At 40.4% G+C, this 27,941-nt stretch overlaps 2 protein-coding genes and 2 non-coding genes across 4 annotated transcripts in view; all 4 read left to right on the top strand.

Annotated features, from left to right (window-relative positions):
• Positions 1 to 240: 240 nt before the first annotated feature.
• Positions 241 to 2,944, top strand: RPL27A (ribosomal protein L27a). Its single transcript, XM_088525733.1, has 5 exons — positions 241 to 321; positions 525 to 588; positions 763 to 838; positions 1,639 to 1,813; positions 2,763 to 2,944. Exons 1-5 carry the CDS (start codon positions 319 to 321, stop codon positions 2,889 to 2,891), a joined length of 447 nt encoding a protein of 148 aa, XP_088381859.1. The 5' UTR covers positions 241 to 318; the 3' UTR covers positions 2,892 to 2,944.
• On the top strand, positions 1,180 to 1,311 carry LOC148594510 (small nucleolar RNA SNORA3/SNORA45 family). Its single transcript, XR_015913450.1, has one exon. It is a non-coding gene; the product is annotated as a small nucleolar RNA SNORA3/SNORA45 family (small nucleolar RNA).
• On the top strand, positions 1,984 to 2,115 carry LOC148594509 (small nucleolar RNA SNORA3/SNORA45 family). The gene has a single exon (XR_015913454.1). It is a non-coding gene; the product is annotated as a small nucleolar RNA SNORA3/SNORA45 family (small nucleolar RNA).
• Positions 2,945 to 8,269: 5,325 nt separating the features above from the next.
• TRIM66 (tripartite motif containing 66) overlaps positions 8,270 to 27,941 on the top strand; it is a 38,604-nt gene continuing 18,932 nt past the window's right edge. The window contains exons 1-10 of the mRNA XM_010225814.2: positions 8,270 to 8,456; positions 16,379 to 16,482; positions 19,337 to 19,484; positions 21,025 to 21,157; positions 22,520 to 22,636; positions 23,430 to 23,544; positions 24,008 to 24,154; positions 24,296 to 24,413; positions 25,551 to 26,419; positions 27,043 to 27,204. Coding sequence (XP_010224116.2) covers positions 8,291 to 8,456; positions 16,379 to 16,482; positions 19,337 to 19,484; positions 21,025 to 21,157; positions 22,520 to 22,636; positions 23,430 to 23,544; positions 24,008 to 24,154; positions 24,296 to 24,413; positions 25,551 to 26,419; positions 27,043 to 27,204 — 2,079 coding nt within the window. The 5' untranslated portion in view covers positions 8,270 to 8,290. The remainder of the gene's footprint in view (positions 8,457 to 16,378; positions 16,483 to 19,336; positions 19,485 to 21,024; positions 21,158 to 22,519; positions 22,637 to 23,429; positions 23,545 to 24,007; positions 24,155 to 24,295; positions 24,414 to 25,550; positions 26,420 to 27,042; positions 27,205 to 27,941) is intronic.

Here is a 27,941-nt window from a genome sequence, read left to right as displayed (position 1 = left end):
CTGAAGAAAAACGCGTCCGGGCGCGACACCCATATATTAGAACTGGAAAAGATGTGTATTAAAAAAGCACATTTTAAGAAGCAACTGCGGAGCGATAAGGCACCGCGGGGCGGCTCTCCGCCGTGACGCCCACCGCCCCGCGCCGCAAATCTCGCGAGAGCTGGCTCCGTCCCGCCGCGCCCCGAATCTCGCGAGAGCTGGCTCCGCCCCCTCCGCACCACTAAATCTCGCGAGAGCGGGGCGGGCCGCCCTCCCGCGTGCCTTGCCCGGCTCTCGCGAGCGCCGCGCTCTTTCTCTGCCCTCGCGGCCGCCGACAAGATGGTGGGTGGGTGGCGCGGCCGCCCTGGCGCGGCCGGGCCCGCCCGGGAGCGGGGCCGGCGCGGGAGGGGAAGGGGCCGGGGCCGGTGGCGGGTGCGGGGCCGGTTTCTTGGGGCGGTGGGCGCCGCGGGCCGGGGCTAGTGCCGGAGCTGGGGCCGGGGCCGGGCCGTTCCGCGGCGGTAACGCGGTGTCGCTCCTTCTCCCAGCCTTCCCGCCTGCGGAAGACGCGGAAGCTGCGCGGACACGTCAGCCACGGCCACGGCCGCATCGGTGCGTAGCGAACCCAGCCCCTGCCCCGCGGGAGCCCCGGGCGGCCCCCCGGCATCTCCAGCGCGCCCGGCCCGCCCGGCGCCTCCGCCGTGGACGAGGCCGAGGCCGGCGCTGCGTGTACCTCGAGCACAAGTAGCGCTTTCCCGGTGAAGAACCTGAGTTTTCTCTTTTTAGGCAAGCACAGGAAGCATCCTGGCGGCCGTGGTAATGCCGGTGGTATGCATCATCACAGGATTAACTTTGACAAATAGTAAGATGCCTTTTTAAATTTGTACTAAGGAAATGTGCTTTCAAAGTAGTCAAGTTGCTAGAGCTGTTATATGTAGGCATCCAGAGTTCCCTGCAGTATTTTTTACACTCTCTACCATAAAGTGTAATGTTATAGGTACAGTCACCTGCTATCTTCATTTCTTCCAAAATTAGAGACTTTTGCACTGAAACCAGGCATCTTTGAGAGCTCAGTGCGGCGTTTGGTAAATTTACCAGACTTGCATGTTGCAGTTTGCTCAGTGCTGAGGAGTTGCCTGTGCAAAGTTGTGTAGACCCAAACCCCACTCTCCTTAACTATGTTTAGCCTTACGTTTAGTTAATGCCGAGACTAGAGTCACATTTGGGCACTGCCTGTTGCCCTGGTGTGCTAGAGTACTCGGAAAGCAACAACTAATCTATATTCACTGGCTGAGCCCTTTCATGATTCAGTCAGTCACCAGGTTAGTGACAGGAGCTCTGAGACTCCCTGTGTGGCACCATCCTCCTGACAGGGAATTAGGGCTGTCCAGGAGATGCAAGGTTGGACCTGACTCACCAGAAGGATTGGGTTGTAAGTTCTACTAGGGATAACAACTGTGTCTTAAGAAAATATTTTTTTTCTTTGGTCTGGAGAGTAATGGGTATTACATTTAATCATAAGAGGAGCACTGTGAAAGTAAGATAAAAAGAGCTTTTTATGATCATTTGGAGCAAGTAAATACACTTGTTCTGATGTGGATTTGTAGTGCTGTTTAGGAACAACTAAAATGTAGTTTAATGCGGAATTTCTTTCTTCCACAGCCATCCTGGTTACTTTGGAAAAGTAGGCATGAGGCACTATCACTTAAAGAAAAATCAAAAGTTCTGTCCTACGGTCAATTTGGATAAACTATGGACACTCGTTAGTGAGCAGACCAGACTCAATTATGCCAAAAACCAGGCCGGCCTAGCCCCAGTCATCGATGTTGTGCGCTCAGTAAGTTTCTGCTTGTGTCCAAAGAAATTCTTCTCATACTTGAGTGACGAATGACAAGTACTGCCTTTATTATGAACAACAGTGGAAAATGAGTTGTTTAGACTGTTACTGAAAGTATATATAAAAATGTGGTAGAATACTGCTGATTTCTATAAACCAATTTCTTCAAAATCGAGACTAGAGTCACATCCTAACACATTTAATTGTCTTGGTGTGCTATTGTTCTCGAACAGAAACATCTGATCACTATTCACTGGCTGTGATGCCTCATATCTCAGTCAGCCACCGAATCAGGAACACTAGTTTGCCTGGTGAACATGCTCTGCACCTCAAATTGAGATACCTGTATTTGCTGCTGCTTTTAACAAGCTTTGACTTTGGAGTCAAGGCTTTTAATATAAAGGATAGGAGCAAAGTGAGTGGGAGAGAACACCTATTGCTGTGAAACTTGGAAAATGGGATAAAACACAGCTGCCTCTGCATCTGTGCAGCACCCTGACTCCTTTCAGCTGTGTGCGAGATGCAGAGCCCTCTGCTCTGCTGGGAAGTGCCAGGTGTCCGGGCTTGTGGAGCAGACGCAATGGGAGTAGTCATGAGTAGCAAAAGTGTAGCTGGCTGCTCTGTCCTTTGGAAAAGTGGGAGGAGAGAGGCAACTTGGCTGTGAGGCTTTGCACAGTCACCACAATATGGAATGCTGAAAGAATTTCTGATTCAAATATACAGAATTACTGAAAAATGTTAAATTTCTGCCTTTTCTTTGAACAACTATCATGCACAATATTTTTCTTTCATGTGTGCCAATTTTGTATTTGAGATGTAGTCACTAAAAACGTCATGATGTTTGTGATTTGGGTTTAACTGGTGCATGCTAAAAGAAGATCTGAATGTGAAGGATCTGAAGCCTAGAAGGATGACTATAAATGCTTAATGTTTTTTTTAATCTTTCTAGGGATACTACAAAGTCCTGGGCAAGGGGAAGCTGCCCAAACAGCCTGTAATTGTGAAAGCAAAGTTCTTCAGCAGAAGAGCAGAGGAGAAAATCAAAGAAGTTGGTGGTGCCTGTGTGCTTGTGGCATAAAGGCCTTAACATTCTAATCAACTTTTTTGAATAAAGAAAATGTGTAAAAGTTATGGCCAATTTGATTTGGGTTTACAGAAGTTTCTGAAATTGTTTTCCTTCCCTCTCTCCCCCCCTCCCTTTTTTTTCCCCCTCCAGATACTTTTCAGGCTTAAGTCTTGTCCACTTGGTTATTATGAGTTCTTTTGTTTAGTGGTTTGACAGATGTTTCTCAGTATTATTTGGAGCTGCCTGGTTACAGTGTCCCACATTCAGTTCTTATTTGGCATCTAATAATGTCTCGTTGTTTTATCTTTACCAGGTAGTTTGGTTCTTCCTGTATTTGTGCAGTTTTTTAATCAGTTATCCTCTTCACAAGGACCCTGCCTTGACTTTTGGGGATGGGAATGTTAAAGTGAGGACGAAGTACGAAACAGTGCAGAGTGAGTAGCAGTATAAAAACTTGCTGAATAAAAGAGACTTGGAGTAGGCAGTTACTTGTGATCAGCGGGCCCCAGGCTTCCTTTTGGGACCACCTAACAATTCTAGCTGTGTTTCCATCTAATGGTGGAAGAAGGATATAGCAGGGAATCAGGGGAAGTAAGTGGGAATTAAGTTCAAGTTCCTACTTCATTTTATGATTGCCAGTCTTTTGTAATTAGAAGTGCTTGAACCAGGAATGAAGATCCATTTTTGTACAGATGCTGCCCAGGGTTCTGTCTAGGATACAGCTGTGTCGTGAGCAACATCAGCTTCTGAGCACAACAGTCCTGCGTTGTGTCCCGTCTACAGTTAGCAGGACTTGGAGTTGCAGTAAAAGGTGGTCTTCCCTCTTCGGCTCCATGTATAGAAATTAGCTGCATTTAGAAACTGCTGAGAGTACAAACTGAGGTTTGTATAATTGTAGGAGCGTAAGTCTGGTAGTCATCCATAGTGTAAATGGTATCTGTCTTGTGAATATAACACACTTTCAGTTTCTAGTCAGGGACAAACCTTTCTGTGGCTGTAGTGATTGAGGCTGACCTACTGTGGGATCCAAGTGGCCTGGCAGGATACTAATTTTGAATTTAACAATACATAGTGGTTGTAATGGCAGCATGATGGATCTGTGCTATTAGTAACATGGCAAACTAGTCAGCTTGCGTTCAGGTAAAAGCTTTTTAAATGCCCTGTCACAGTTAGGAGTTTTAAACATGGCAGTTCCAAGCTGGTGTGTCTTCAGGTGTTAAAAATAGTATATTACTATCTTCATGGAGTCTCATTCCAAATACTCTTCCTATAAGCTAATAAGTAGCTATGTGCTAAAACTGTTGCTTAATGTCTGAATTAATGTATTAACTGTCAGTCATACTGCCTTCCCGAAGTAGGGTGCATGGCTTTTCATTTTACGGTGTGAGAGGCAGCAGTGGTGCCTGCTGGCCCTGACCTCACCTGCAGCCGATGTAAAGCAATGGCTTAGCACTTCATGAGCACTGTATAGCAGCTAAGTGAATTTCTGAGATATCTGCATTAAAGTGATTGTGGAAAGCATGGAGGGCGGCTAACCGCAAAACTAAACTTCAGTAGTTAATGCAAAGCTTGGCCCTGTGTGCTAAAGCAGAAGCTTTAAAGATAAGTTTTAAACTGTCAATATCCTATAGTGAGCAGCTCTTCACCACCTTAAGTGCCTGATGATGAAGAATGTGCTGCCTGATGGCACCTGCCACTCGGTTTGTATGCTTGCTTCTGAAGCCCTTATGACTGCCTAAAAGTTTTGAAGTATTGGCAATAGCTGCAAGTTACCTTTTGGTATGGGTGAAGCAATCTTGGCTAATAAAGTGCAACCCCTTCAATCTCTTAACTTAGCCCTTGCCAGTAATTAGGTTTTGGGCTGACATGCATTCCTGTAATTAAAATAGTTCATCTTTGCTGGTTGATAATACTGATGCCACTGTAAGTTGTGAAGGTGAGCTCATCTGAACAAGGTGCATGTTGTGCTGTACTGATGAAGCGTCCCTGACAAGCGAGCTCAACGCACACCGGGGCGTTTGTCCCGACTCGCTCCTTCAGGTGGGTGGCAGCCACACGGGTAGCGCGGTGCTGCACGGGGGAGCCTGCGCACGCTGCCGCCGCCCTCCGCGGCTGCTGGGGCCTCGCGCCGGCGCCCGCTGCGCACGCGCGGCGGCGGGGAGGGCGCCAACCGCCGCCAACGGCGCCAACCGCCGCCAACGGTACCGGCGCGAGCCGCTTCCGGCGACGTGCGCGGCGCCGCGGGCGGCCGTTGGGCGCGCGGGCGCCTCCTGCGGCCGTTGGCGTTGGGCCTCCCTCGGGCAAAGCGCCGGCAGGGAGTATTTCCGATGTGGGAGGGCGCTGCGTAAAACCAAGCGAATTGCCTTCACTGGCAGCTCTGATTGCAACTATTCAATCGCTTTACCCGGTCGTTGATGCTTTTGTTTAAAAGAGGTCAGTGTTTTGCACTAGGGTCCTGATCTTGATTGCTGAGGGGTAAAAATGTCGTGGGATTTTGCTTTGTCACATTCCTCCTCCCCACCCCTCATTTATATGATTTGTGTTGAAACAACTGCTTTTGAGGTTGATAAGGTGAATCGTTAAGACTGCTAATTCAGTAGGCAGGTATCACTGCCTTCCAGATAGTGATGTTTCTGTGTTTTATAGTGCCCTAACAAGAAATTCCTGTGAGGGCTAGTGAGAAAACCTGATAACTGTCAACACCAACTTTCTCTCTCCTCCTGGGAGGAGATATGCCAGTAAGGACTTTTGTATTATGGTGTTCTGTAACATTAGAGCAGGAGCAAGTAAACTAAAATGAATGAAGACCCGCTAACTTTACATGTAAAGCATATTGCTTTTGCTTATTTAGCTGATACATCTAGGTAAATGGGACTAGTTTTGTGATTTCAAGTAAACTAACATTTTTGGCAATTTAAGATACTGCTAATGAAGCAATTACAGGCCAGGCTGGTAGAAATAATGTTGTAGCACTTTAAAAAGCTGCAGCATGCCTGCTGTAGTGACAGTCAAACTTCATGGAAGGAAGAAAATACAAACCACCTGTTGAAATCTGAATAAGAGGAGAAACGCAGGAAATTGAACAATTTTAATCCTAAAATACAGAAATACAGTTATAACTATTATTTTTATTAATTCTCCTGTATGAAATAAATTAATGCTTTACTAGAAGCTCCAGTCCTGTAATGCCCAGATGCTTCTCTTTTGTCAGTGTTGGGGCTGCTGATGCCTTACATTGGCCGTGATTGGTCTCTGTGTCTTGAAGGGACACGCTGAAGCACTTCCCGAGATTGATTTGGGAGTCCTGGTTGACAACAAGTTAACCATGAGGCAGCAATGTGCCCTTGTGGCCGGGAAAACTAATGGGTTCCTGGCCTGCATCAGGAGGCGCCAGCAGGTCGAGGGAGGGGATCCTGCCCCTCTGCTCAGCTCTGGTGAGGCCGCATCTGGAGTATTGTGTTCAGTTCTGGGCTCCCCAGCACAACAAGGACATTGAGTGTCTAGAGAGGGTCCAGCGTAGAGCCACGAATATGATTAAGGGGCTGGATATCTATTGTATGAGGAAAGACTAAGCGAGCTGGGCCTGTGTAGCCTGGAGAAGAGAAGACTGAGAGGGGATCTGATCAACATGTACAAGTCCCTGAGGAGGGGTACTGTAGGGAGGATGGCGCCAGGCTCTTCTCCGTGGTGGCCAGTGACAGGACGAGGGGTAATGAGTGTTAAGTTGAAACACAGGAAGTTCCACCTCCTGATGAGGAAGAAATTTTTTCCTGTGGGGGGCGTGACAGAGCCCTGGAACAGGCTGCCCAGAGAGGTTGTGGAGTCTCCTTCTCTGGAGATTTTCAAAACCCGCCTGGATGCAGTCCTGTGCCATGTGCGCTAGGTGTCCCTGCTTGAGCAGGAGGGTTGGACCAGATGATCTCTAGAGGTCCCTTCCAACCTTAACTATTCTGTGATTCAGGCCAATAACCACCAACTGCCTGATACTTCTCTCTGTGCTATGTGTGCCTCTGCCTGTCAGCTGCCTCCAGCTTTATCTCTTTCCTTTCTCATGATCCTCATTTCACATCTTCAAATGCAGCTGAGTGTATATTCCTTGTAATCTCTGCTGCTGAACTTGTTTCCAATCAGCATAGCCAAGTCACAGCTAATGTAGGTGCATTTACACTTCTGGCTCAGCAGAAAACTTTGGCTGAGAAAACTTATCCTCTGCTCTCCCTGAAAACTTGTCTATAGTTTCTAAAGTTATGTCAGAAGCATAAACTGAAATGTACAGTAACCTATTTTGGCACCTTCAACCATTGGTTTGGCATTTATGGTGATACAGCATTTCACAATATTAGCCTTGGTGTTTGCACAAAATCATTGTGTGTTGATGCTTTGGTGCTGGGATGTGGTTTCTCAAAGACCTCAATTTCCTATTGCACAAATTGTATATTTTTGTAGGTGCTAATTTGTCATCTTAACTGTAGTTGCAAGAAACAAAGGAGGCAAAGCAGGATGAGATCTGCCCTAAGAACATCTGTCTCTGGAAGATGGTTGATCAAGAAGACGCACTGTAAAAAGTGAGCTCGTACAAAAAGTACTGTTATAATGTTTAATAGTTACATCTCAGGCACTGTTATTGCAGCTTATTTTTAAAGCGATCTCTAATTTTGAAATTGCAATCAACCATGAGCTTTAGGGGTACAGGTTTGAATTTGTCTAATATGTCATTTCAGTAAAGTTGGTGGATGTCTGTCAATTTTCATTTGTTCCTAGAAGTGGGTCTTAGCTATAAAATTCAGTATAAACTGCAGCAATTGGTCCAATAAAAAACCCACAACACTTAAAAAAAAAAAAAATATTTGTGACTGAGACATTCATAGTTTTGTTTCATCATAAAAAAAAATCTGGTTATTAACCATTTTCACTGGATTCTGCCAATTTCTGCCAGTTGGTTTACCTGAAAACTGAAAATGATTGAGATGAGATTATAAAAGTAGTAGGGGAATATCATTGCTTTTACTGCACAGTTTTTCACTCTTTTAGCAGGAAGTGAGCATCATGTGACAATTCAGCCTGGTAACAACTTTGTAAATAGATCTGTAGAGCAGATTATTTGAGTTCTTACAAAAGTTGCAAGTACTGTAGAGATAGTGTGATCATGGTTTATAAACCTTAAACCACGGTCTCCTGGGCAAAAACCTGCAAAGATGTTGTTTTTTTTCAAGCGAGTATGTGATTTTGTTCTATTGCAAGGAGTTTCCTCTTTCTCTAAAAGGACTAAATAAATGTTATTTCTGAGGATGTGCATCCTGCATTTACTTTGTGATTTGCACTTGAGTGATCAAGTGTATTGTTAAATGAAGGGGCTGTCATGAGCCATTTTGTGACTCTTCATATTCTTGATGTCAAACTTCAGATGAGAAATGGAGACCTTGGATCTACTGAGGAGTTGTTTGGTGTGCAGATGGGACCTCCGAAGGAGAAGCCCCAGAATGCTGCCCTGTCTTCATTCGTTCTGTAAGGACTGTCTTCCGGACTTGATTCAAGGATATAGCTATATTCCCACTGAGTATGAAGTTATATATGAAGGTAATATTTAAGGATCTCTTCTTTTTGCTTATGCTCTTTGCAATGCAATATTATAACTGAGTTTGTTTGTTTGTTTGTTTGTTTGTTTTTTAAAGCATACACCTTTAAAGCACATTTTCCAGAATGGGCTTGATTCGATGACTAGTTTAAACAAGTGTAGCCTTATGAATATTTGCTTTGCTTTATGAATAAATGCAGCAAGGTAGTTGCTAAGCTACATCTTTATCCAGTCTTTTGGATATGTTGCAATTTTCTAAGATACTGGTTGTGGTGACAGAGATTGCTTTACTTATCATTCCCTTTCCCATGCCCCAGTCTGCCATCTCCCACCAAGACTACAGCAAATGCTGGCATAAAAACTTCCATTTCTTTGCTCCTAACAGAGGGCTCAATAATTAATATAATATTGTAGGGCATTGAAACTCTCTTGCATTTTCATTATATCTCATTGCAAATTTGTTTTTGCTTTATCTGAACTCTCAAGACTAGAGTGAATTGTTACTCACTTTCAGAAGCTGACTAAAGCCAGTGATACAGAGAAGCATTTTATGACTGTGGCTTTGGAAATATTGAACTTGTAAAGTTTTTACTAATGTTGTTAGGAGAAAACATATAATTTTTTGGAACAAGACAGGACTTGAATCACAAAAATACAAGCATTTTACTTCATTTTTAACAAAATAAGCCTGTCTTGGGGAAGCATTCAGATTCATTACTGATTTACAAGAAGGCTGAGGGCATGAAGAATACTTGAAGTTGACATGAATAAGAGACATAATTATTTCTTCCTTGCCAGATTTTAGAAACATGTAGGAAGTTAATATACCTCCCTTGAGGTGATAATCTGAATTGGCTAGATAACATAAGCCAGGTATCAGGTTTGAGAACAAATAGAATCAGTTCTAGGAGAGGCTATGGAAAGGCTAGTAGGATACAGGAGAAGGAAAATGGGATAAATGTGAGAGCACGTGTAATCCCTATTCATACATAGGGAGTTAGAAGGAGACGAAGAGGAAAACAAATGTAGCCATTTCAAGTAAATGCCTCCTTAGATTTTTAAATATTCAATCATTAAAGTCCGAGGGAGGTATTTCATAATAAATTCTGGTTCAAAACGCTCATTACATTGCCTCTCATGTATTCTCATTTGGCCCCTAAACCATTACCCTCTCCCTCTTGTCTCTGTTAGGTGGAAAGTGAATCTATATCCCTTGGCGAAGGGCAGCTAGATGCTCTTGTGAATTGTTACAGTCTTAAAATATTAGATGTTCCTTCAAGCTCCTGAGCATGGATCAGCAATATTTGTCTATAGTAAACTGGAACAAAGATTTGCTTCTCTCTGTATTGCTGACATTTGTTCAGTTCTTTCTTTATTCTTTTATAGATTGGGATCTCTTATGGGGTAGAGCAACATTGGAGAAATAACAGTAAAAGTAATGAACAGTAATGACTCAGTAAATGAAGTGAGACACCAGGTGCAAATACTCAGTTAATATATGAGCAACAAAAGTGGCAAAGGCAACACATCTGTCTCTCCTATTTTAATCAGTGGCTGAAAGTGCAGCCGGCATCGGTCAGTCAGGATAAAATCTGTGAAATCATCTCATGGCGAGATGCTAAGTGTTGCTTCTCTTATTGTCACTGTTTGGTGAGTTCTGGCTACTACTATGTCAACTGAATTTTCAGGATTATCTTTTAGTATGATTATATATTTATGGTAGTAATAAACTGTAAATGCAAACAATGCCAAGGCACTTCAGCTGAGGAAACATAAAATTTTGCCTGCAACAAATATACATTCCTTGTCTTTTATGAATTTTCTAAATAAAATTTTAATTAAGTATAGTAAATATCACCAATGTTATAATTTAGCAAACAGCTGAGTTAAGAGGAGCGAAGGTTGATGGTTTTTGTAAGACTGTTTCAGCTCAAGTGTTGGGTATTTTTTAGACTTTTTTTTCTCTCCACATGGGAGTCCTGTTAGTTTTCTATATGCAAGAGAGTCTGAGATCTCCACTTAAATGTCAAGAAATGTAATAAGGTTACGTATTAGAAATGCAAACCAGAAAGATAAAACTAATTGAAACCATATATCATTATAAAGATTTAATGTGACTTCAACTGTTCACATGTGTCCACTTGCTGCATTTGATTATTCTCAGCAGAAAATACCCAGCTTTTGTTAGTTTGTGAGGCAGTGAATATTTGCAGATCTTACCTGGTTTTCCAATACAGTACAGTTTATCCCAGGTTTCTAGTGAAGTACATTTTGGCCTCTTTTCAGTGGTGGCCACTGACAGAACTAGAGGAAACGGCCACAAACTGAAGCATCAAAAGTTCCACGGGAACTTAAGGAAAAATTTCTTAACAGTGAGGGTGACAGAGCACTGGAACAGGCTGCCCAGAGAGGTTGTGGAGTCTCCTTCTCTGGAGATCTTCAAAACCCGCTTGGACGCAGTCCTGTGCCACGTGCTCTAGGTGTCCCTGCGTGTGCAGGGGGGTTGGACTAGATGACCTCTAGAGGTCCCTTCCAACCTTAAGCATTCTGTGAGTCTTTTGTGTGTTATAGATGCTGCATCTGCAGGCCTCAGCCATGCTTTGATGCAATCACATAAGGCAAGTGATGCAATGTATCGTGTCTATTAATTCTGAAGGGGAAATACCACTTAGCTTTAATTAGATTCACTTAACACCAAATATGTGCCTTATTTGCAAAACGGGAAGTAGAAAACTTACTCCAAGCAGGGAACCAGCTTATCTACAATGTATATATTTAGTCATCATAAAATGGATTTAAAGTTACTCTGTTTACCTGCCATATTCAAAAGTCAAGTGAAACAATTGGTTTTGGTTAAATATATATGATGATGTAGAGTGGGAGGTTGTCTTCAGAACTATTTGATTGTCTTCTGTAACCTATAATTGGGTCTCCAAGGAAGTGAGAATTATGCCTGCAGCTTGAGCTCTATCTAATGCTCTCTGAGAATAATTATTCTGATGGTTGTTGAAGGAAAAAGAGTGGAGGAATAAGTGCAGCATGTGGATGGCAAATATAAATGTGGTGTGTATGATAGCCCCACTGTTTGTTTCCTTATGCTAATCAATTCTCAGGGTAATAATAAGTTAATTATCTGCATTGATTTATTTCACAGACCAATAATTTGAGCACTCTCTCTGTTTAAACCTGACTAGACTGTAAGACCTTGAAACAAAACTGCAAGTTGAGACTTTTGATATTCAAGAGGGCTTTGTATTCCATTTCTATGCACGGTGCAGAGGATGCAGCTTGTTCTTTGAGATGATTGCTGCAAATTGTCCACAGCCCTGTCACTTATAAATTAAATTGCTGCAATATAGATGGGGTAAAACCAAAGGACACTCAAGAATTTCAGCTCTCTCTTTATTTGTGTTTCTCTAGAGGGGCACTCTGTATGGGGATCACTACCTCGATGTTCACTTGCTATTCCCTGAGTGCGGTGCAGCATGGCAACTTTAATTAACAGAAGCAAAAGGGTTGTGGGAAGTGAGAAATTGGACCTGTTGGGAATTGGGGTTTGAATGGGATATGCTTTTTTGAAAGCTGATTTCCAGTAATGTAGATGTGAGGTTGGAGTGTTTAGGACTGGGTGGCCATGTCCGACTGTAATGGCCATTGACTTTGAATTTTCTCCTCCCTACTGCTTGGTTCCAATTGCTGCTGAGAGGGCAAGTGTGGGCATGAACACATGCCCTGTGAAAAAGGGCTGTAAACTAGCTCAGCAAAGTGAACACAAAGTGTGCATCTGTGGCTAAAGCTTTTCAGGGCTCAGGGGGGTGTGTGTGTGTGTGTATGTATAAACATATACACACATACCTGTGTGTATATATATATAATGCCTATTGGTCTGTACTGCTGATGGTTCTTATGCTGTTGAGGGTCTGGTAAGCTGCCCTGTGAGGCTGTTTTGGGAGTTGTGGAGCATCACAAGGATGTAGCTGCAGGACTTCCTGCATGTTCTTCACATGATGAAACTTTCTGGGAGTTTGTTCAGTACATTGTGGTCTTCACAAATGGTTCAGTTCTAGCTGATAAATCAACATATCAATATTCAGCATAGCTTAGATGCAGTTTATATTGCATATCACATGGAAAGGGACTTATTTTTCATGGCATACTAAAACAGGGTTTAGATCCAACACTGGGATCCTTGCTAGCCTTTCTAAAGTCATGATCATCTCTGTAGCAAAGAAATACAATGTCATAAGTAATGATTTCAACTGATAAGCAGGAATCAATAAATTCCTTAAAAGTGATTTATGTAAAAATTACTACATCCTTCCTACCGCAAAAAAAGTACAAAAATAGAACATGTTGACAGCACTTCTTTTTCTTAATTCTAGATACCGTGGTAACAATAATGGATATCAGCATGGTCCTGATCTCTTAATATGTTAACTCTGTTGTTTGAATCCTGTAATTCCATGTTGGATTGCTATTTAGATCCAACAATTGCATCATTCTCATACGTACAAACAGTGATTCTCTAGGGCTTCTGACTACTCATCCCTTTACCCACAGTGCTATAATGATGATATATTTAAATGAACTGTCTGTAAAGTATGGATTCTTAAAACAAATTAACAGTGTTGTTTAAAGTCGGTGTTGAGATGAAAAGGCTAGAAACATCTCAGGGAATGGTCTACAAGGCACATGGTGGGAGTAAACGTCTCTAAGGCCTGCTTCCTGAATCCACAAAAGCTCTGTTCTTGCCTTCTGCACACTTGTTCCAGGTTGCTCTGAGGACTGAGAGAAGACCTAGTTGGAAGCAAGTGGGATGCTGCTATTCATTCTTACTATGGAATTTTTATTTAATCACTTCGGGAATAATTCAACCAGGACAACTTAAGAGAGGTCTAAATGAATCTTGGGAGGCAAGGGCGAGAAGGAAGGCAAGAGAAAAACATGCAGCTTGCTGTGACCCACTGCACCTTTCTGCCCTGCTGATTTGTCAGCATTTCTTGCTGGAGAAGGGGGAGCCGTCCCTGATACTGTGCAGAAGCTGCTTCCATCTGCAGCACAGCAAAGCCCGATCCCAGGGAGCACGCTGCGAGTGCACCTCTGCTCCAGAGCTGCCCGCTGTCTAGCACAAGCGCCTGCGAGGCGTGTAGCTCTCAGCGCCTGCTTATCCAGAGGTAAGGGGTTTCTAGGAAACTGTCCTTCAGTGGCGATCCGTGCTCTAAGCACGGGTGCAGCACTGTGAGCATGCTTTATATTGCTGAAGTAGCTGCAGCTTGTGGCTATTTGTAAACACATATTTACAAGATTTAAGGTTTGCTTAATTTCAGCATAATTACTTCATAAGCTGTTCTGTTCTGTTTGTTATGCCCAAATATCATTAGATTCTGTGGGGAATTTATACTGAAAAGAAGTTGGGCATTCCAGGGACCATGGGTTTTTATTTAAAGGAAAAGGAAACACATAAGAAGCCCAAATAGCTGATGAAATATGACCTCCAAATCTACCGTACTCAGAGGGGAGCCCTCTTTCAGCAAAATTCAAATATGTCTCCTTGTATCTAATGAATTCAAAATCAATATTAGAACAAGTGGGAAAATGCTTAATGGTTAATCATTGCATGAGTAGGAAACTGCTTTTGGTGCAGATGACCATGGTATTCCTATCATTTTTTTTGTTTCGTGTTTTAGTTTGTGTTTTGTTTGCTTGTTTTTTAGCTAAGAACTAGAGATGTCTTGTTCATCTCAAGGGCATTTTAGGATTGAAATAATTGTAATTCGGTTGTGCACGTTATGACGTATACTAAATCAAAGCTGCATTTCATTTGATTGTCTGTGGTAATGAGTTTAAAACAGTATTCTGGCTTGTGCGTGCAAATTAGTTTGTGCATAGTTTTGGAACAACATGGATTTGATAGCATGGCTAGGATCTGAAAACTGGGAAATAAATGCTCTATGACATCTAGGGGTTGCCTTTAAATGCTGCTGGTATTAATCAGCAATTAATAATGTCGTCCATTTCTAAATCATTGTTGTTCTCGGCCTCTTAATGCTATTCTATTTCTCGGTATATACAGAGAGGCTTTTGTGCATAGCTGAAATTCATGCATGCAATATGTTTTCCTGTAGTTTTGAGGACTTCTTTTAAAGTAATAAAAAGACAATACTTCCTGTTGTTACATAAATGCATTCTTTTTAAAATGTATTTTGTTTCATTGGTTTGTAACAAATTAATACAATTCAAAGTTCATGTGAACACATCTGAGGCCCTGAGCACTCCATTAGATAGCATTCAATTGGTAGAATATGATTTAACGTTTTGCATTAATTGTGTAGTGTTGGAATGTAATAAAATATGTGATTTCAATTTTACCTTATTTATGCAATAGAGACACAGAAATTGCCTTTGCTATGGCAAAGTACTGGTTACTGTTTCTCAGTAAGAAGTTCTTCCTAGAAGTGTTTTTTGTAAAACTGTATGTTCAGAAGTACAATATGTAGGTAAAGAAATAGCTGTTGAGTCATGCAGCTCACCCTTCAGAGTAATCTGTTGCAAACTTCTTCTTAGGTCAATTTGTGACCTCCTGTGTGGCCTCAGTTGGGAGGTTTTCTTGTTGTGTTAGCTAGGTCTAGAACTAGTGGTGTTGGGCATTACTGTTACAGGAGTAAGAAACTGACTGAAGGTCTTGAAGGACTTGGGGTAATTTCCTGTAAAGCTGGTACCTGGATTCCCAGTGACTGCAGCAAGAGTTAGAGCAGGACCCAATGAACATATCTGAAGTGCTTGCTAGCTGATCAGTCAAAACGTATTGATTTCTTTACTCCTACTGTTATTGTTATAACTCTGATGCTTTCGAAGGTGCTTGCATGGAGACTTGAAAACCGTTTCTCATCCTAGAATTGGACACTACGGTTCACTGGTGTTGGTAGTATGCAGCATTTAAAAGGGTTAGGAGGACAATGTCTGTATAACATTTTATTTTAGCTACTACAGTGCTGTACCAATACTGTTCTTATATTTCTCTAGAGAAATGAGCTGCTAACAGTTTATCTACATGACACACAGAAACATAGTTTGGGATAGTGCGGGGAGGTTTGTGAGACCAGTGTAAAGACATTCTCATATGTAGGTGATAAGCTCTAGATACTGTAGGTTTTCCGGCTGCACTCATCGTACTAAGAATGTAAGGGAAAGGATGAACTGAGAAGATTTCTAAAGCTTTCTGCCCTCACAGCATACTATCAAATGAAGCCCCTGTGTAACTCCCATTGCCAGAGCCAAGCTTCAGCAATTCTTAAGTTACATTTGCAGAAGGTGAACAAAGCTTTGCAACTGCTTGCAATCCCTTTCCCCTGAGGTGACTTGTAGCCGAGTAACGCAGCCACCTGTGGATAGTGGCCTGCTCTTTCTTGTGGCTATGTGAACACTTGGTATTATATGAAATTCATAGTTAAGTGAGAGAGAGATCTCAGCATGTTGTGACTTTTGCCTCTGCTGGAAACTTCATACTCCTCTTCAGCTTCATAGTTGAAGCATAGTATGCTTTACTGTAACACTAGTATCAGACAATGTGTGTTATTCCTGCGCGTAGCTCTGGTAAAGTTTGTCTATAAGAGCAATAGCTAGTATGCAGAAATACTAGAAGAGCTGTAATAAGAAAATTTAGTTTAAAATGTAGCTCAGTTTTGTTACCTGATGAATTCATAGGAATTTAGATTTTTTTTTCCCTCCCCCTGTGTCTTTTACTAGATCTAGCTAGTTGTTTCTGGCTTGAAGAATGCCTTAAGTTCCTGGAGCTAAGCATGTTGGTGTGATGTATAAAAACTAGCAATAACTGAAGTGTAGCTTACATAATTTCCTGATTCAAATGGCTGGCCTGTACTCTTTCTTGTACTTATTTATTATTATTATCATTATTTTAATTTAGGTATCCTTTCCTGTCCTGTGTGCAAACAGACCTGCTTTGCAAGAGATGTAGTGGAAAATACTTTTCTCAAGGACTTTCCTACTGGATATTCAGCTATGGCAAAGGTAAGTGAAAAACACTAAGCTGAGTATTTTGTGAGTTGTTAAACACTGCCAGATGAACACTGTTGGATAAACAGAAGAAACTTCATCTTGAACGACATGACTTTATTACATTTTCCTTTACATTTCCTTTGTATCTTTCCCTAGAGATGGACATGCTGCCTTCATAGTACTTTCCTTTGCCTGAAGAAAGTGTTTGACTCCATATACTCAAAAGCATTTTAAATATTAATACCAGATGGGAGAAGTGGACCTGTGTAGCAAACAATGTACTAGAAAGATGCTGAATCTCTCAGATTCCTCAACATCTCCTTTCTACTCTTACCATGAAGCGAGCATAAACAAGGGCTATTGGTCAGATGTTTACACCAAGATTAGCTGTTTGATCCAGTGGGATATTATTGTTTTCTGGTGACCTGTTTTAATAATAAAATGATCACATCATATTTTGGTTTTCCATGGTGGAGTTTAGGGGAATTGGAAGGCGTAAGGTTACCCCCTTGACCCTGTATTGGTGTTGTATGTAGAGAGGAAGAGGGATTTCACTTGTTTGAAGTATCTAATTAATGAACGTCTGCTCTCATGATATTGCTAACCCCAGGAGAAAGAGGAAGGTGTGTACATCTTTTCTGCCTATGGTTCAGTGTTCTATTATCCACATGATTAAGAGATTTTAGAATGTGATAGCATAGCTTATAATGGAGTTTAAACAGCTGGTAACATGTAAAATAATCTGTAATTTGCTGGCTATTTAATCCAAAGGTAAGAAATAGTATCAAAGAACTAGGCATTTAGGGCTTCACCTTCTGAACAAGATAGTGGACTTTTTTGTGCTTATGATTCCTAAGGAAGACAGATAGCCCTACTGAATATGCAGGGACTTTGAGCACAAGGGGACACTTTTTTCCAGAATGCAGGACAGAAGATGCATCTTTCCACTCATCTGCGTTCCTGTAGGAGTAACAGCACTTTGGAGGTCAGTTTTTGTCCTGCAGAAAAGGACTGAGACTGCTTTAAATTGTGATTAAGTGACTCGCCCAGTGATCTTCTTGCAAAAAAAAGAGGAGAGATGTGCTGCTTCCCTGTCACAATAGACAGTTGCTCGTCACAGTTTTTCTTCAGCTTTAAAAAGGAAAGAGTGCATAACCTAATCCATGGAGTGCACGGGGACATTTTGATAACTAACTTAAGGAAAGTATATTGAAGGCTTCATGTGTGAGGTGCTTGTAGTACAGTATAGCTTTGTGTAAATCAGAAAGAGGCCTCTTCACATGTGCTGTTCAGAGAGAAGAAAATTCTTGAGATAGTGCTGCTGTGTTTAGAATGCAGTTATTATACTGGGATTTCTTAATTACTGTGACTCACTTCATTTACCTTTCAATGAAAGTTGCTGTAGAAAAGAAATCAAATTAGCATATTTAATATCTTCAGAAGCACCAGATTATTTTTCAAATCTTCTTTTAGAAGGAGTGTTTTTTTTTTTTTTTTTTTTTTTTTTCCTCCCCTCCTTCTCTGTAATCCTTTAGGAGTCCTAAGAGCAATTCAGCAGAAGTAGAATTTTCCCTGAAGCCTAGCAGTACCCTAGAGGGACTGGGGAACCTTCCTAATAGTTTATTGCTTCTCTTTTAAAAAAATATTTTATTATTTTTATTTATTTGTTTTATTATTGAAAGCAGTAAATCTTTCTCTCTCTCCCCTCTCCACCCCTAAAAAACTCAAAACTTAACACAAAAGTCAATGATAGCCCAGAGAGAATCACCAGATTCGCCTGTACTAAACAATATAGCTTATATAATAAAGGAGAAGGCATTTCCTGAACAGTTAAATTAGTAGAGATGCTATTAATTAAATGTTCCTGTCCTTCTCATATTCCCATATCTGTCTATCATCACATTTGTTATCAATATATAAACCGAGCTCATCTTCGTTCAGCTCTCTTAAGGGAACAGGAAGTAAGTTTTTCATTAATAGTATGTGGGGGTGTCTGTATTGCTTTCAAAATCGCCATGCCATTTGGCATGTTTTGCTGTATTTTTCTGATACTTACACTGCATCATGGAATTCTTCATATGATCCTACAGCCAATATTGTAAAATCTAGGTAAGCAATGAAGAGCTAGAGTAGCTCTACTGAATTTGCTCTAGTTTAAATTCATACACATGAAAGTAGATGAGGACCCCAGACTGAAAATTTTGTAGGTTATTGATAACCTTTAATGGACAAAAATGAGTGAATAGCACTGAAGCAAGGTAAGATATAATGCTTGATAATACTGTCATTTGGGAAGAAATGTTAGTTAGCCATCAGCAAGTTTTTAATCTATCTTTGACTCATCATTAATATTTCCTGTATTTATTTTGAAATCTAGACATTCTTTGAGGTAGAGAATATTTTTATTTAAGAAATCAATATGTTAATTTGGTGTGTTAAAGCCATCAGTAAGTATTGCAACACAATTAGCAAGGGACTACAGGCACAATGCTCACTTTCAGAAATAACTGTTACCAACCTTCCTTATACTGAAATCAGACAAAATTAATGGATTTTTCAGTTCAGAAAAAGTCATTGTGATTATTTATTCTCATCTTTTGTGTAATGCAAAACCTAGAATTTTACTTAGTAGTTCCTGCATTGTGTCATAAGTGTACTTAATTGCACTAGACCATAGAAAGACATGCAATTTAATTTAAAAGCTCCAAATCTTTATGTTGATCCCTTTAATAACAATAGTAGTACTCTTAATCACTTGGATCTTACTGGTTTGAGGGAAAAAAAAATCTCAACTTTATCATCTGACCACGGTGTAAGGGAGCAGTACTTCATTATTCTTGTATTCAATTGCACTTTTTGTTCTCAGAGTTGCTCCATGTGTAAAGAGAAGAGACCTGCTCACAGTCTCTGTACAAGCTGCAATAAGTGGCTGTGCAGTTCATGTACAGAAGAACACAGACACAGCAAGGAAACTGGAGACCAGTTCTTATCTTCATCCATGAAGGGCTGTTCAGGTACCAAAGATGAATTTTATGTTTATACATTTTATATGTTTTATATTTTATACCTTTTATCTATTTTTCTAGTAAGTTTTTCAGTGGAAAATGGAGCATCTTGGGCTGAGTGTTCCTATGACACACAGTCTGAGCCACTTCACATGAGACATGATACCCAGTTGCCAAATAGAGTGAAAACAAGAAAAGTAGTCTCTAAGAATAATAAAGCACATATGATAGATTTATATTTTCTAGGTCTTTTCTGGAAAAAATATAATTGGAAACTCTACCCCTGCTCCAAAATACCCTAATTGTTTTTATTTTACACTTGATGACATGATAAGGACTATTGTTTTGGGCTGATATTTATATACCAACTACTTATAAGCCAGTTCGCCCACTGAATTGATTTTTCTTCGCTCTAACGCTATTTACTTGTGGTCTCTCAAGGTTGAATATGAACCTATAAAATTGAAGTGCAAGGCATTGCAAATTATGTAAGTTAAGGGAGGACTGTATTAGCCAGATGAGATTACTCTTTCTCAGTTGTCATTTACTGGTTTGAATAATAGAGATTCAAGACTTCCTATTTAATATTCTAAAGATCCACCTGAGGTAAGAAAATGCAGAGTGCAGGAAACGGTGACTCAGGTGATGCTTATTCAGAATTTGGGCTACTGAACTTTCTCCTCATGTGGTCTTCATAGATAATTGTGGTCAAGATATCTGCTCTTAGAAAAATCAGGTTCATGTGTTCGGTTAGCTGCTGATTCGTACGAATTCAAGTAATTTCAAAACTGAAATACCTAACTCTGAGCTGAGCATGAATTAGGTCTCGAATACCTACCTACCTATGTGGTTTAGCGTAGCAGTTCACCCTGATATGTCATTATACCAGGGCAGTAGTTATTGTACTAAAGGCAGAGATTGTGAGTCTATATTCTAATTAAATAACATTGATTTTTATCCTTCTCAGTTTGCATTTGAAATGTGCTTGTCTCTTAAATCTGACACAGAAAAAAGTACTGATTTCTTTGGAATGATTACAGTCACCCAAAGGCTAAAGAACGCTTCATGGAGAGATAAACAAAAAGTCATTACGTAAGAGTGTAAATGAGCTGCATTATACTTAGCCCTTAAAGAGCGCGTGTCCTTTAGGAGCTGTTTAAATATTTTTCCAATACACATCTCATGGATAATTCAATCCTTAGTTTTTGCAACATATGCTCTGCAGAGTCTGGGAAGTGGGCACATAAGACCAAGGGAGGCTTTTCGGACTCAGAAAGATTAAGATGAATATTTTGGAGTTTTTATTCTGTTTTTTCTTTCAAGATTTCATACCTGATCTGATAGGGGAAGAAGAGATAATCTTTGACATATGACTGCCTCCTTATACATTATTTTGCGTTGTCTGCTGCAGTTATTAAGGCAGAAGTGCATACTTGCAGGGCAATCAGTGAAAATTTTAGCATGAAGTTGATTGATGCATGTGGATACAAAAAAGTGATTGGCATGGGCTACCCAAAAAAAAGTGACACCATTGTTTTGTATTTTTCAGCAACGGAAGATGAAGCAAGTGGTCTTTGCTTATTTTGTCCAATGCATACTCAAGAGCTGCTCAAGCTGTTCTGTGAGACCTGTGATACCCTTATGTGTCACAGCTGCCTTCTGACAGAGCATAAGGAACACAGGTATCAAGAACTAATTGCTCAGTGTCTGTTTCATAATACTATATATATAAAAAAAATATATGTAAACTTAAGAGTCTTTATCTGCATTTTATGTAAGATGAAGACTTAGGCTAGTCCAAACTTTCAGGCCACAGCAAATTGAGTTCAGTTATCTTATGCCCAAGATGTGTGGCATATGGGTTACTAACCTCATAGGATCATACACCGCTCTCAGCAGTTGAAATCCTAGTGTTTACCTTAATCAAAGACACCCAGAATATACAAGGTGAGAATTACCAACCCGTGTCAGTAATTCTTGCTCGTTGCAAACAACAAGCTTGTTGTTTGCCTGCAGAAGGGTATGAGCCATGTAAGAAATTGTATGTAGTCAGTGACAGGGTGATTCCTTGTGACATGAGCCTGTTTCTGTGAGGGATGGTAAAGTTTGGGATAGGAGTCGCAGGGCACAACTTTAGTAGGAAAGAAGCTGGTGATAGTAGACAGACTATACGGCAACTGCTCTCCTGAACTGTCCATCTGACAGTAACTGGCTTGAAAATGCTTCTTCTGCTTTAAGCATAGGGATTCTGCTTTCCCACATAGAAAGCCAAAATTGATCTATAGGAGTTGCATTAGAAAGAAGGCAGGAGAAATGTGACAGCTGAATTGGATCGCCAGAGTTACAGGAGCCAGCTCCTACAGTACATGCACTACAGGCATGGTTGTTGGGTAGCAGGAGAAAAAAAAAAAAAAAGTAAAGGATGGCCCTATCTGAGAATTCAGTGCATAATTACAGAGGTTAGTGTCCCATTGATCTTACCAACCTTCAATAATGTAAATGAGATATTTTTCAGGCTGGCGAAGGATGTTTTTAAACACAAGTCCTAAAAGTTCAGCCTAGTTTTTCTGGCAATTTACCGGATGCCTGGAGCAGCCTTTTTCTTAAATAGGTCTATGCCTTTATACTTCAACCACTGCATGGAGAAAAGAAGAGCTAGGGCTCTTGTTTGCATAACCACTCTGTCCAAGTGGTTAGGACAGCTCCCTCTTGGCTCATTGTGGGATTCAGGCTTTACAAATAAAGCAAAATGGACCCTCTGATCTGTGAATCCTGATGAGTCCTTAGTGAATCTCTCTGGCTGCTTGTTACCCAAGGGAAACATGGAGCAGCAAGCAAAATCTAGCAGTGAACAGTTTTGCTTAGAGGCTCACTGTTGCAGTAGCCATGCTATATTCAGGAATTCCTCTCTAGCCTGTAACATCAGGAAATGCAGAGTGCTTTATGTGAGCATATCAAAGAAGAACACAAATGTTCTTTGACTTCCTAATAGTCATTTATCAACAAAATGGAACATGGTATGAGAATTTCCCTTCCTTTCTCAGATTCAGACACCTTGATGAAGCTCTGCGAAATCAGAGAGTTATCCTGGAGAATGTCATAGCTAAAGTGGAGGAGAAAAAGAATGGGATTCAGATTTCAGCTAAGCAGATTGAAGACAGGTAATTGTTATGCATTAATTTCATGGAAGTGGGTGGTGATTAAATACATTATTTTCACTAAATGTAGGTTACCACCATTAGTTGCAGATGCTCTGTTTTTTCTTGGTGAGTAGGAAGTAATAGGAAGATGAAAGATACCAAATTTATCTTTAAATGGTACTTGCATATTATGATGTTGTACTAAAGCATTTGGTAGTCCATATGAGGCATGTGACAGCTGACCTCAGGGTTTAATCTTTCTGAACTAAAATTTAAAATGATGAGAAATAAATATACCTTTAAAATAGCTTTTTGCCAAAACAAGCTAGAGTTTTAGTCAAGACTGGTATAAAAATTAAAATAAAGCTAGAATTTTAGTCAAGGCTGATATAAAAATTAAAATATTATATGAGCTAGATTTTAACTACTAGTGTCTTACTTGTCAGTTTTATTAATGTGGAAGAGATACTCTTTGAAGTGCTTAAAATAGTATAAATCTATTTATATTTTAGCATAAAATGAAATCATTAAGTAGAAATTAATTTTTATTTCACCTCTTTGTTGTTAACTGAGTAACTGAGTTACGTGAGTGTTTTGGATGTGGCTTTCGCATGTGCTTGTTGAAGAAAACAAAGACTATTCATAGCATGATGTTTGTTAGTGTCAATTTAGATGTTTGAAGAGAAGTGTGGAAAAATATAGAGGAAAGGATACAACTTTCATTGATTTTTCCTTGCTAATACTTAGATCAGTTCTTGTTACAATAACAATCAAGCACTGAATGACCTTATAAGTTGGCTCATCTTCCTCATAGGCTGCTTGAAGTAAAACACTTATACAAAAAAGTTGAGAATCAGATCAAAATGGCCAAGATGGTTTTGATGAATGAAATCAGTAAGCGAACAAACATCCTTCTTGAACAACTTGAAGTAAGTAACTCTAGTTTCTTTTGCATCTTGGGAAATTAAACTAAATGAAAATTAAATCCCAATGCAAATGGAAAGTATACAGATTGTGAATGTTAGTGTCCCTTTGCTTATGTTTCAAACACATCTTTTTCTGTGGTTGTAGGACAGATCAGTGCTTGACAAGGATTTATGATGAAGTGACAAAATGAATGGATATTATGAGTTACTCATTTTCTAATGCATTTACAGAGAATATGCGTGCACATTTTTGAGTACTCCCAAAACAAACTAGCTTCTTATTTTCATGTTCTTTTTTTTTTTTTTTTGAATTTGGACATACCAATTGAATAGTGTTTGCTTTCTCTTTTTGATTGGTAGACTTTCTACATAGCAGTGATAGCATGAAGAACGTGTAATATAATGCCAATGATCATGCACCTTATCTGTGCCTGAATGATGAACTAGTGTTTCATGTTATTAATAGAGAATCACCAATGAAAGGAAGCACAAATTGGAACAACAGCTGCAAGGCATTGTGGTTTTAAGCAGACAGGTTGAACATGTGCAGAACTTCATCAGCTGGGCAGTGTGCAGTAAAAACAGCATCCCATTTCTCTTCAGTAAAGAGCTGGTAAGAGCAATACTTGTTTTCTCAGCAAGGCGAAATTGTGCAGTGAAGCTGTTTAAATTATTTAATGTTTCCCAAATGTAACATTTCTTTATGGTCACTTATAATAATGGATAAAATCATAATCTTTTGATTTGTCACCAGATTGTATTTCAGATACAGCGCTTGTTAGACACGAACTGTAACACAGACATTGACCCTCCCCTGAAGATCAGATTTACTTGGGATCCCTCCTTCTGGACTAAGCAGCTGTCCAATTTAGGTAAGAAAAATAGTATCTTCCTATTTATTAGGCAGGTATCCAAAATTAGATGAGACAGATGTAGAAAGTACAGTACCTTCCCTAAACTGCTTTCCTTCTGTGTTTTGACTTCTAGCTTAGTTCCTCTACTTACAGACCTGAAGAAAAGCTACTGTGACAAAAAAAAATTCTGTTTTCCCAGTTATGTCAGCTTGACTATTAAGACATCACTATATATAAATATTATTCTATAAACACTACATACAAATGTACCATATAAATATTTAGAACATGGCACAACTACCAGTTTAGTGGTCATGCTGTCCAAGACTTAGGTGGTGCAAAACATATGGTTTATAAGCACTATTTCCCTGCCCTAATGCATTCTTAAGTGAATGAGATGTTGTATAAGAACTTGTGATAACAAGTGAGCCTTGTGATATTTCCTCTGCCTTTCTCAGGGAGAGCTAGGCTCTGCCATCTCCTCCCTGCACACATCCTCTACTATCTGAACAGCCAAGACATCTGAGCAATGCTTGAGACGCTTAAAATTAATGGCCACAAAGATGACTAGCCACTAGCCATATTGACTCTCTTATTTATATAATGCATGTGTATATATCGGGTTTGTTTCTCATGAGTTATAATTTTTCCAACTGTACTGAGTTTTTACTCTAAGTTCAACTCAGTGTTCAGGTCAGTGGTCTAAAATGTTGGGTCTCCTCCCATTTTAAGATATATAAAATTAGATGGAGTAAAAACTAAGTAAAGTATTACAGGGAATAATATTATCTTGGTAAGGATCATGGACAAGATCTTTCAATTGGTCATTTCTATTTCTAGCTTCTGTGACTATGATTCAGTCTTAAGTAAGACTCTGTTTTATTTTCCTCTGTTTCACCCTGAAAGCTGTCTTTTGTACTTTAGCTTATGGATGGTAAGATGTGCTAATACTTAGTGGAAAGTGGAAGCATAAGCCATGTCCATCAATTAATGTAATGTAAGGGTACTTTATCAGAACATTGGTATTTTAATTTTGATTCCACTGACATCAGCAGGAATTTGGTGTGAGTTCAAAACGCACAAAACTGTGATTTGAAAAAAGGCACCTTGACAGACTGTGCAAGTACGATACTCATCTATATAGTTGTTTTACAGGAGGTTTCACTATGGATGGTGGACACATTTCTCATTCAGATGTGCTCCTCTGTGGAAATGCACAAGGGTTACAGACACCTTTGTATCATGGGCATCATTCACCAGCATCACAGCTAGAGCCTGCAAACATCCAGCCCCACCAGCTGCCACGTCCAGCTCAGTGTCCTACACCCGTGTGTTGCTCACACTGCCTTAGTGCACCCCCACCGAACAAAGCTCAGCCTTCTCAACAGAACGTGAACCATCAGCAGAATTTTCGACAACCTCCTGAACCTCATAAGCAGCATTTTCCCCTGCAGTACGGTACGCAGCAACATGACAAAGAGCAGCGTTGCACCTCACAGCCTCTGAAACTAGCACAGCCCGGGCAGGAGCAGCAGCCTCTGTCAGAGGCAGAGAGCATGCCTGGGAGAATCGGAAAGCATTCTGCAGCCCAGCACCTGCAGCAGGCTGCGCCTCCTCGTTACGCTGTTGCATTGCCTGAGGCTCAGCAAGTTCACACAAGCCATCAGCAGCCATTGTGCACACAGGCTCCTATGCAGACTCCAACTGTACAAGTGCAACTTGGCCATCACGAGAAGATAAAGCCTAACCACCTGCAGCAGCCACCAGCACCACCAGCCTCAGGGCAGAATGAAAGCACCCACAAACAGGTCATCCAACAGAGTCTGGACATAATGCACCACCAGTTTGAACTGGAGGAGATGAAAAAGGATCTGGAGCGTCTTCTCCAAGCCCAAGGACAACCCAACTTGCAGCTGAACCAAGCCAAACCACCTCAGCATGTTCAACAGACCATAGTTGGTCAGATAAACTATATAGTGAGGCAGCCAGCCCCAGTTCAGCAGCAAATCCAAGATGAAGCACAAGTAAGTTCTTAAGTAGTCATTTTCCATTGCATTTACTCGGTGTAATCCCCAAAAGGGAAGGTGTCTTTGTGACTTTTATATATTTGGTTAGACTTATTCTCTTCTCATCTATGTTTGTATTTCAGCAGGGGCTTCAGGCCTAATGGAGCTGAGGCCATTATTTTCTGTACAGGGATGGATAAGCAATAGATATACCAAAAATCTGACTGTCTAAATAGACCAGGCAAAAGGAAAGTGGGAGAATAAAAGCATTATCATTCCTCTTTTGTGGATAGGTAATTAAAGGACAGACAAATCAAATAACTTTAGTTTTAGAGCAAAGAAGAAATAAGCCACATCTTTTGATTCCCAGTCCAGTGTTCTAGTGGCAGAACTGTTCTTCATTTCATTTGTTAGGTGCTATAAGTAAACAGGAACATTTGGAGATCTTAAGAGAACAAAGAGGTGTCATGCAGTTTTGGCAGTTTGTCCTCTCTAACTGGAGTACTTCTGCTTCAAAGTCTTTTCATTGTTGTCATGTTATATATGCTGTGAGCTGATTTGATTTTGCTACCATTTTACTTTCTGAGACCACTCGGAAAGTGTTTTTTCTAAAACCATTATTTTTTGATCTTTATTTGTAGATCTGTGAGGGTTCTGCTGAACTAGATGCCCAGAAGCCTGTAATTCCCCTTGATAGAAGTGATAATCCCTCCCCGTCACAGGCATTGGATGAAGGATCCAGTGTCAACAGCCATTCCTCTGAGAGCACATTGCAACAATCAGCTATCCACCCGGTGAGAAAGGTATAGATAACTTTTAAAAATAGTTATTTTAAAAAGAAAACATGGTTTCATGATATTTAATGTAATACAACATTGGAATTTGCATTCAAATTGAGAAAATTCAAATACAATAAAAGTTGGCTTGTAAATCTTGAAAGATGGTCATAGCCTAATCTAGTTTGCATCCCTCCAGTAAGATTACCCTTCAGTGGTTACACTGTGCTGTAGCCAGGACTGACAACTGTTCTCTAAGCCAGTAGTGCCTAGGTCTCGCTGACGTGATTGTGTGTTACTGCTAAATAAATACAGCTCTTTCTTCAGTGAGTGAATTCAGTCCTTGTTTCTAGGGATTTAACTATCAGCACATACTATTCCGATATTAGCAGCAGAAGTATTTTTAAAAGAGTACATTAGGGATTCTGATGATATCTGTCATGATAAGCATCCTTCAAAATTGTTGCATTGGAAATAACACTGATTGTTACTGAGGATGCAGTGTCTGAAAGAGATACGGTTGTCAGACTCTTTTTCCTTGTGCATAAATAAGCAGAAAAAATCATAGATTTTTATCTCTAGAATATTTCTTCCCACTCATCATGTACTAAGGCCACACTTGAACCCTCAGCCTTGTGTGAGTCCCCAAATATTGGAGAAGCAGCATAAACAAAACCAGGCAAACTCATATTCCATCATAAGTACTAGCTGGCTTTGGATACCACGTATGCACATGAGGTGGGCAAACTGCCTTCTACCTCTCC

Source organism: Tinamus guttatus, unplaced genomic scaffold (genome assembly GCF_059628265.1).
Source record: "Tinamus guttatus ecotype Peru unplaced genomic scaffold, ASM5962826v1 Tinamus_guttatus_pri_ptg000240l, whole genome shotgun sequence".
NCBI lineage: Eukaryota > Metazoa > Chordata > Aves > Tinamiformes > Tinamidae > Tinamus > Tinamus guttatus.
The sequence above is the reverse complement of the archived record's forward strand: the minus strand, read 5'-3'. Positions and strand labels throughout refer to the sequence as shown.

Excerpts from the sequence above, each read along its gene's own strand:
- RPL27A (XM_088525733.1), top strand. Across the intron at positions 589-762 it reads CCACGGCCACGGCCGCATCG|GCAAGCACAGGAAGCATCCT; the intron begins GTGCGTAGCGAA and ends TTCTCTTTTTAG. Across the intron at positions 1,814-2,762 it reads TCATCGATGTTGTGCGCTCA|GGATACTACAAAGTCCTGGG; the intron begins GTAAGTTTCTGC and ends TAATCTTTCTAG.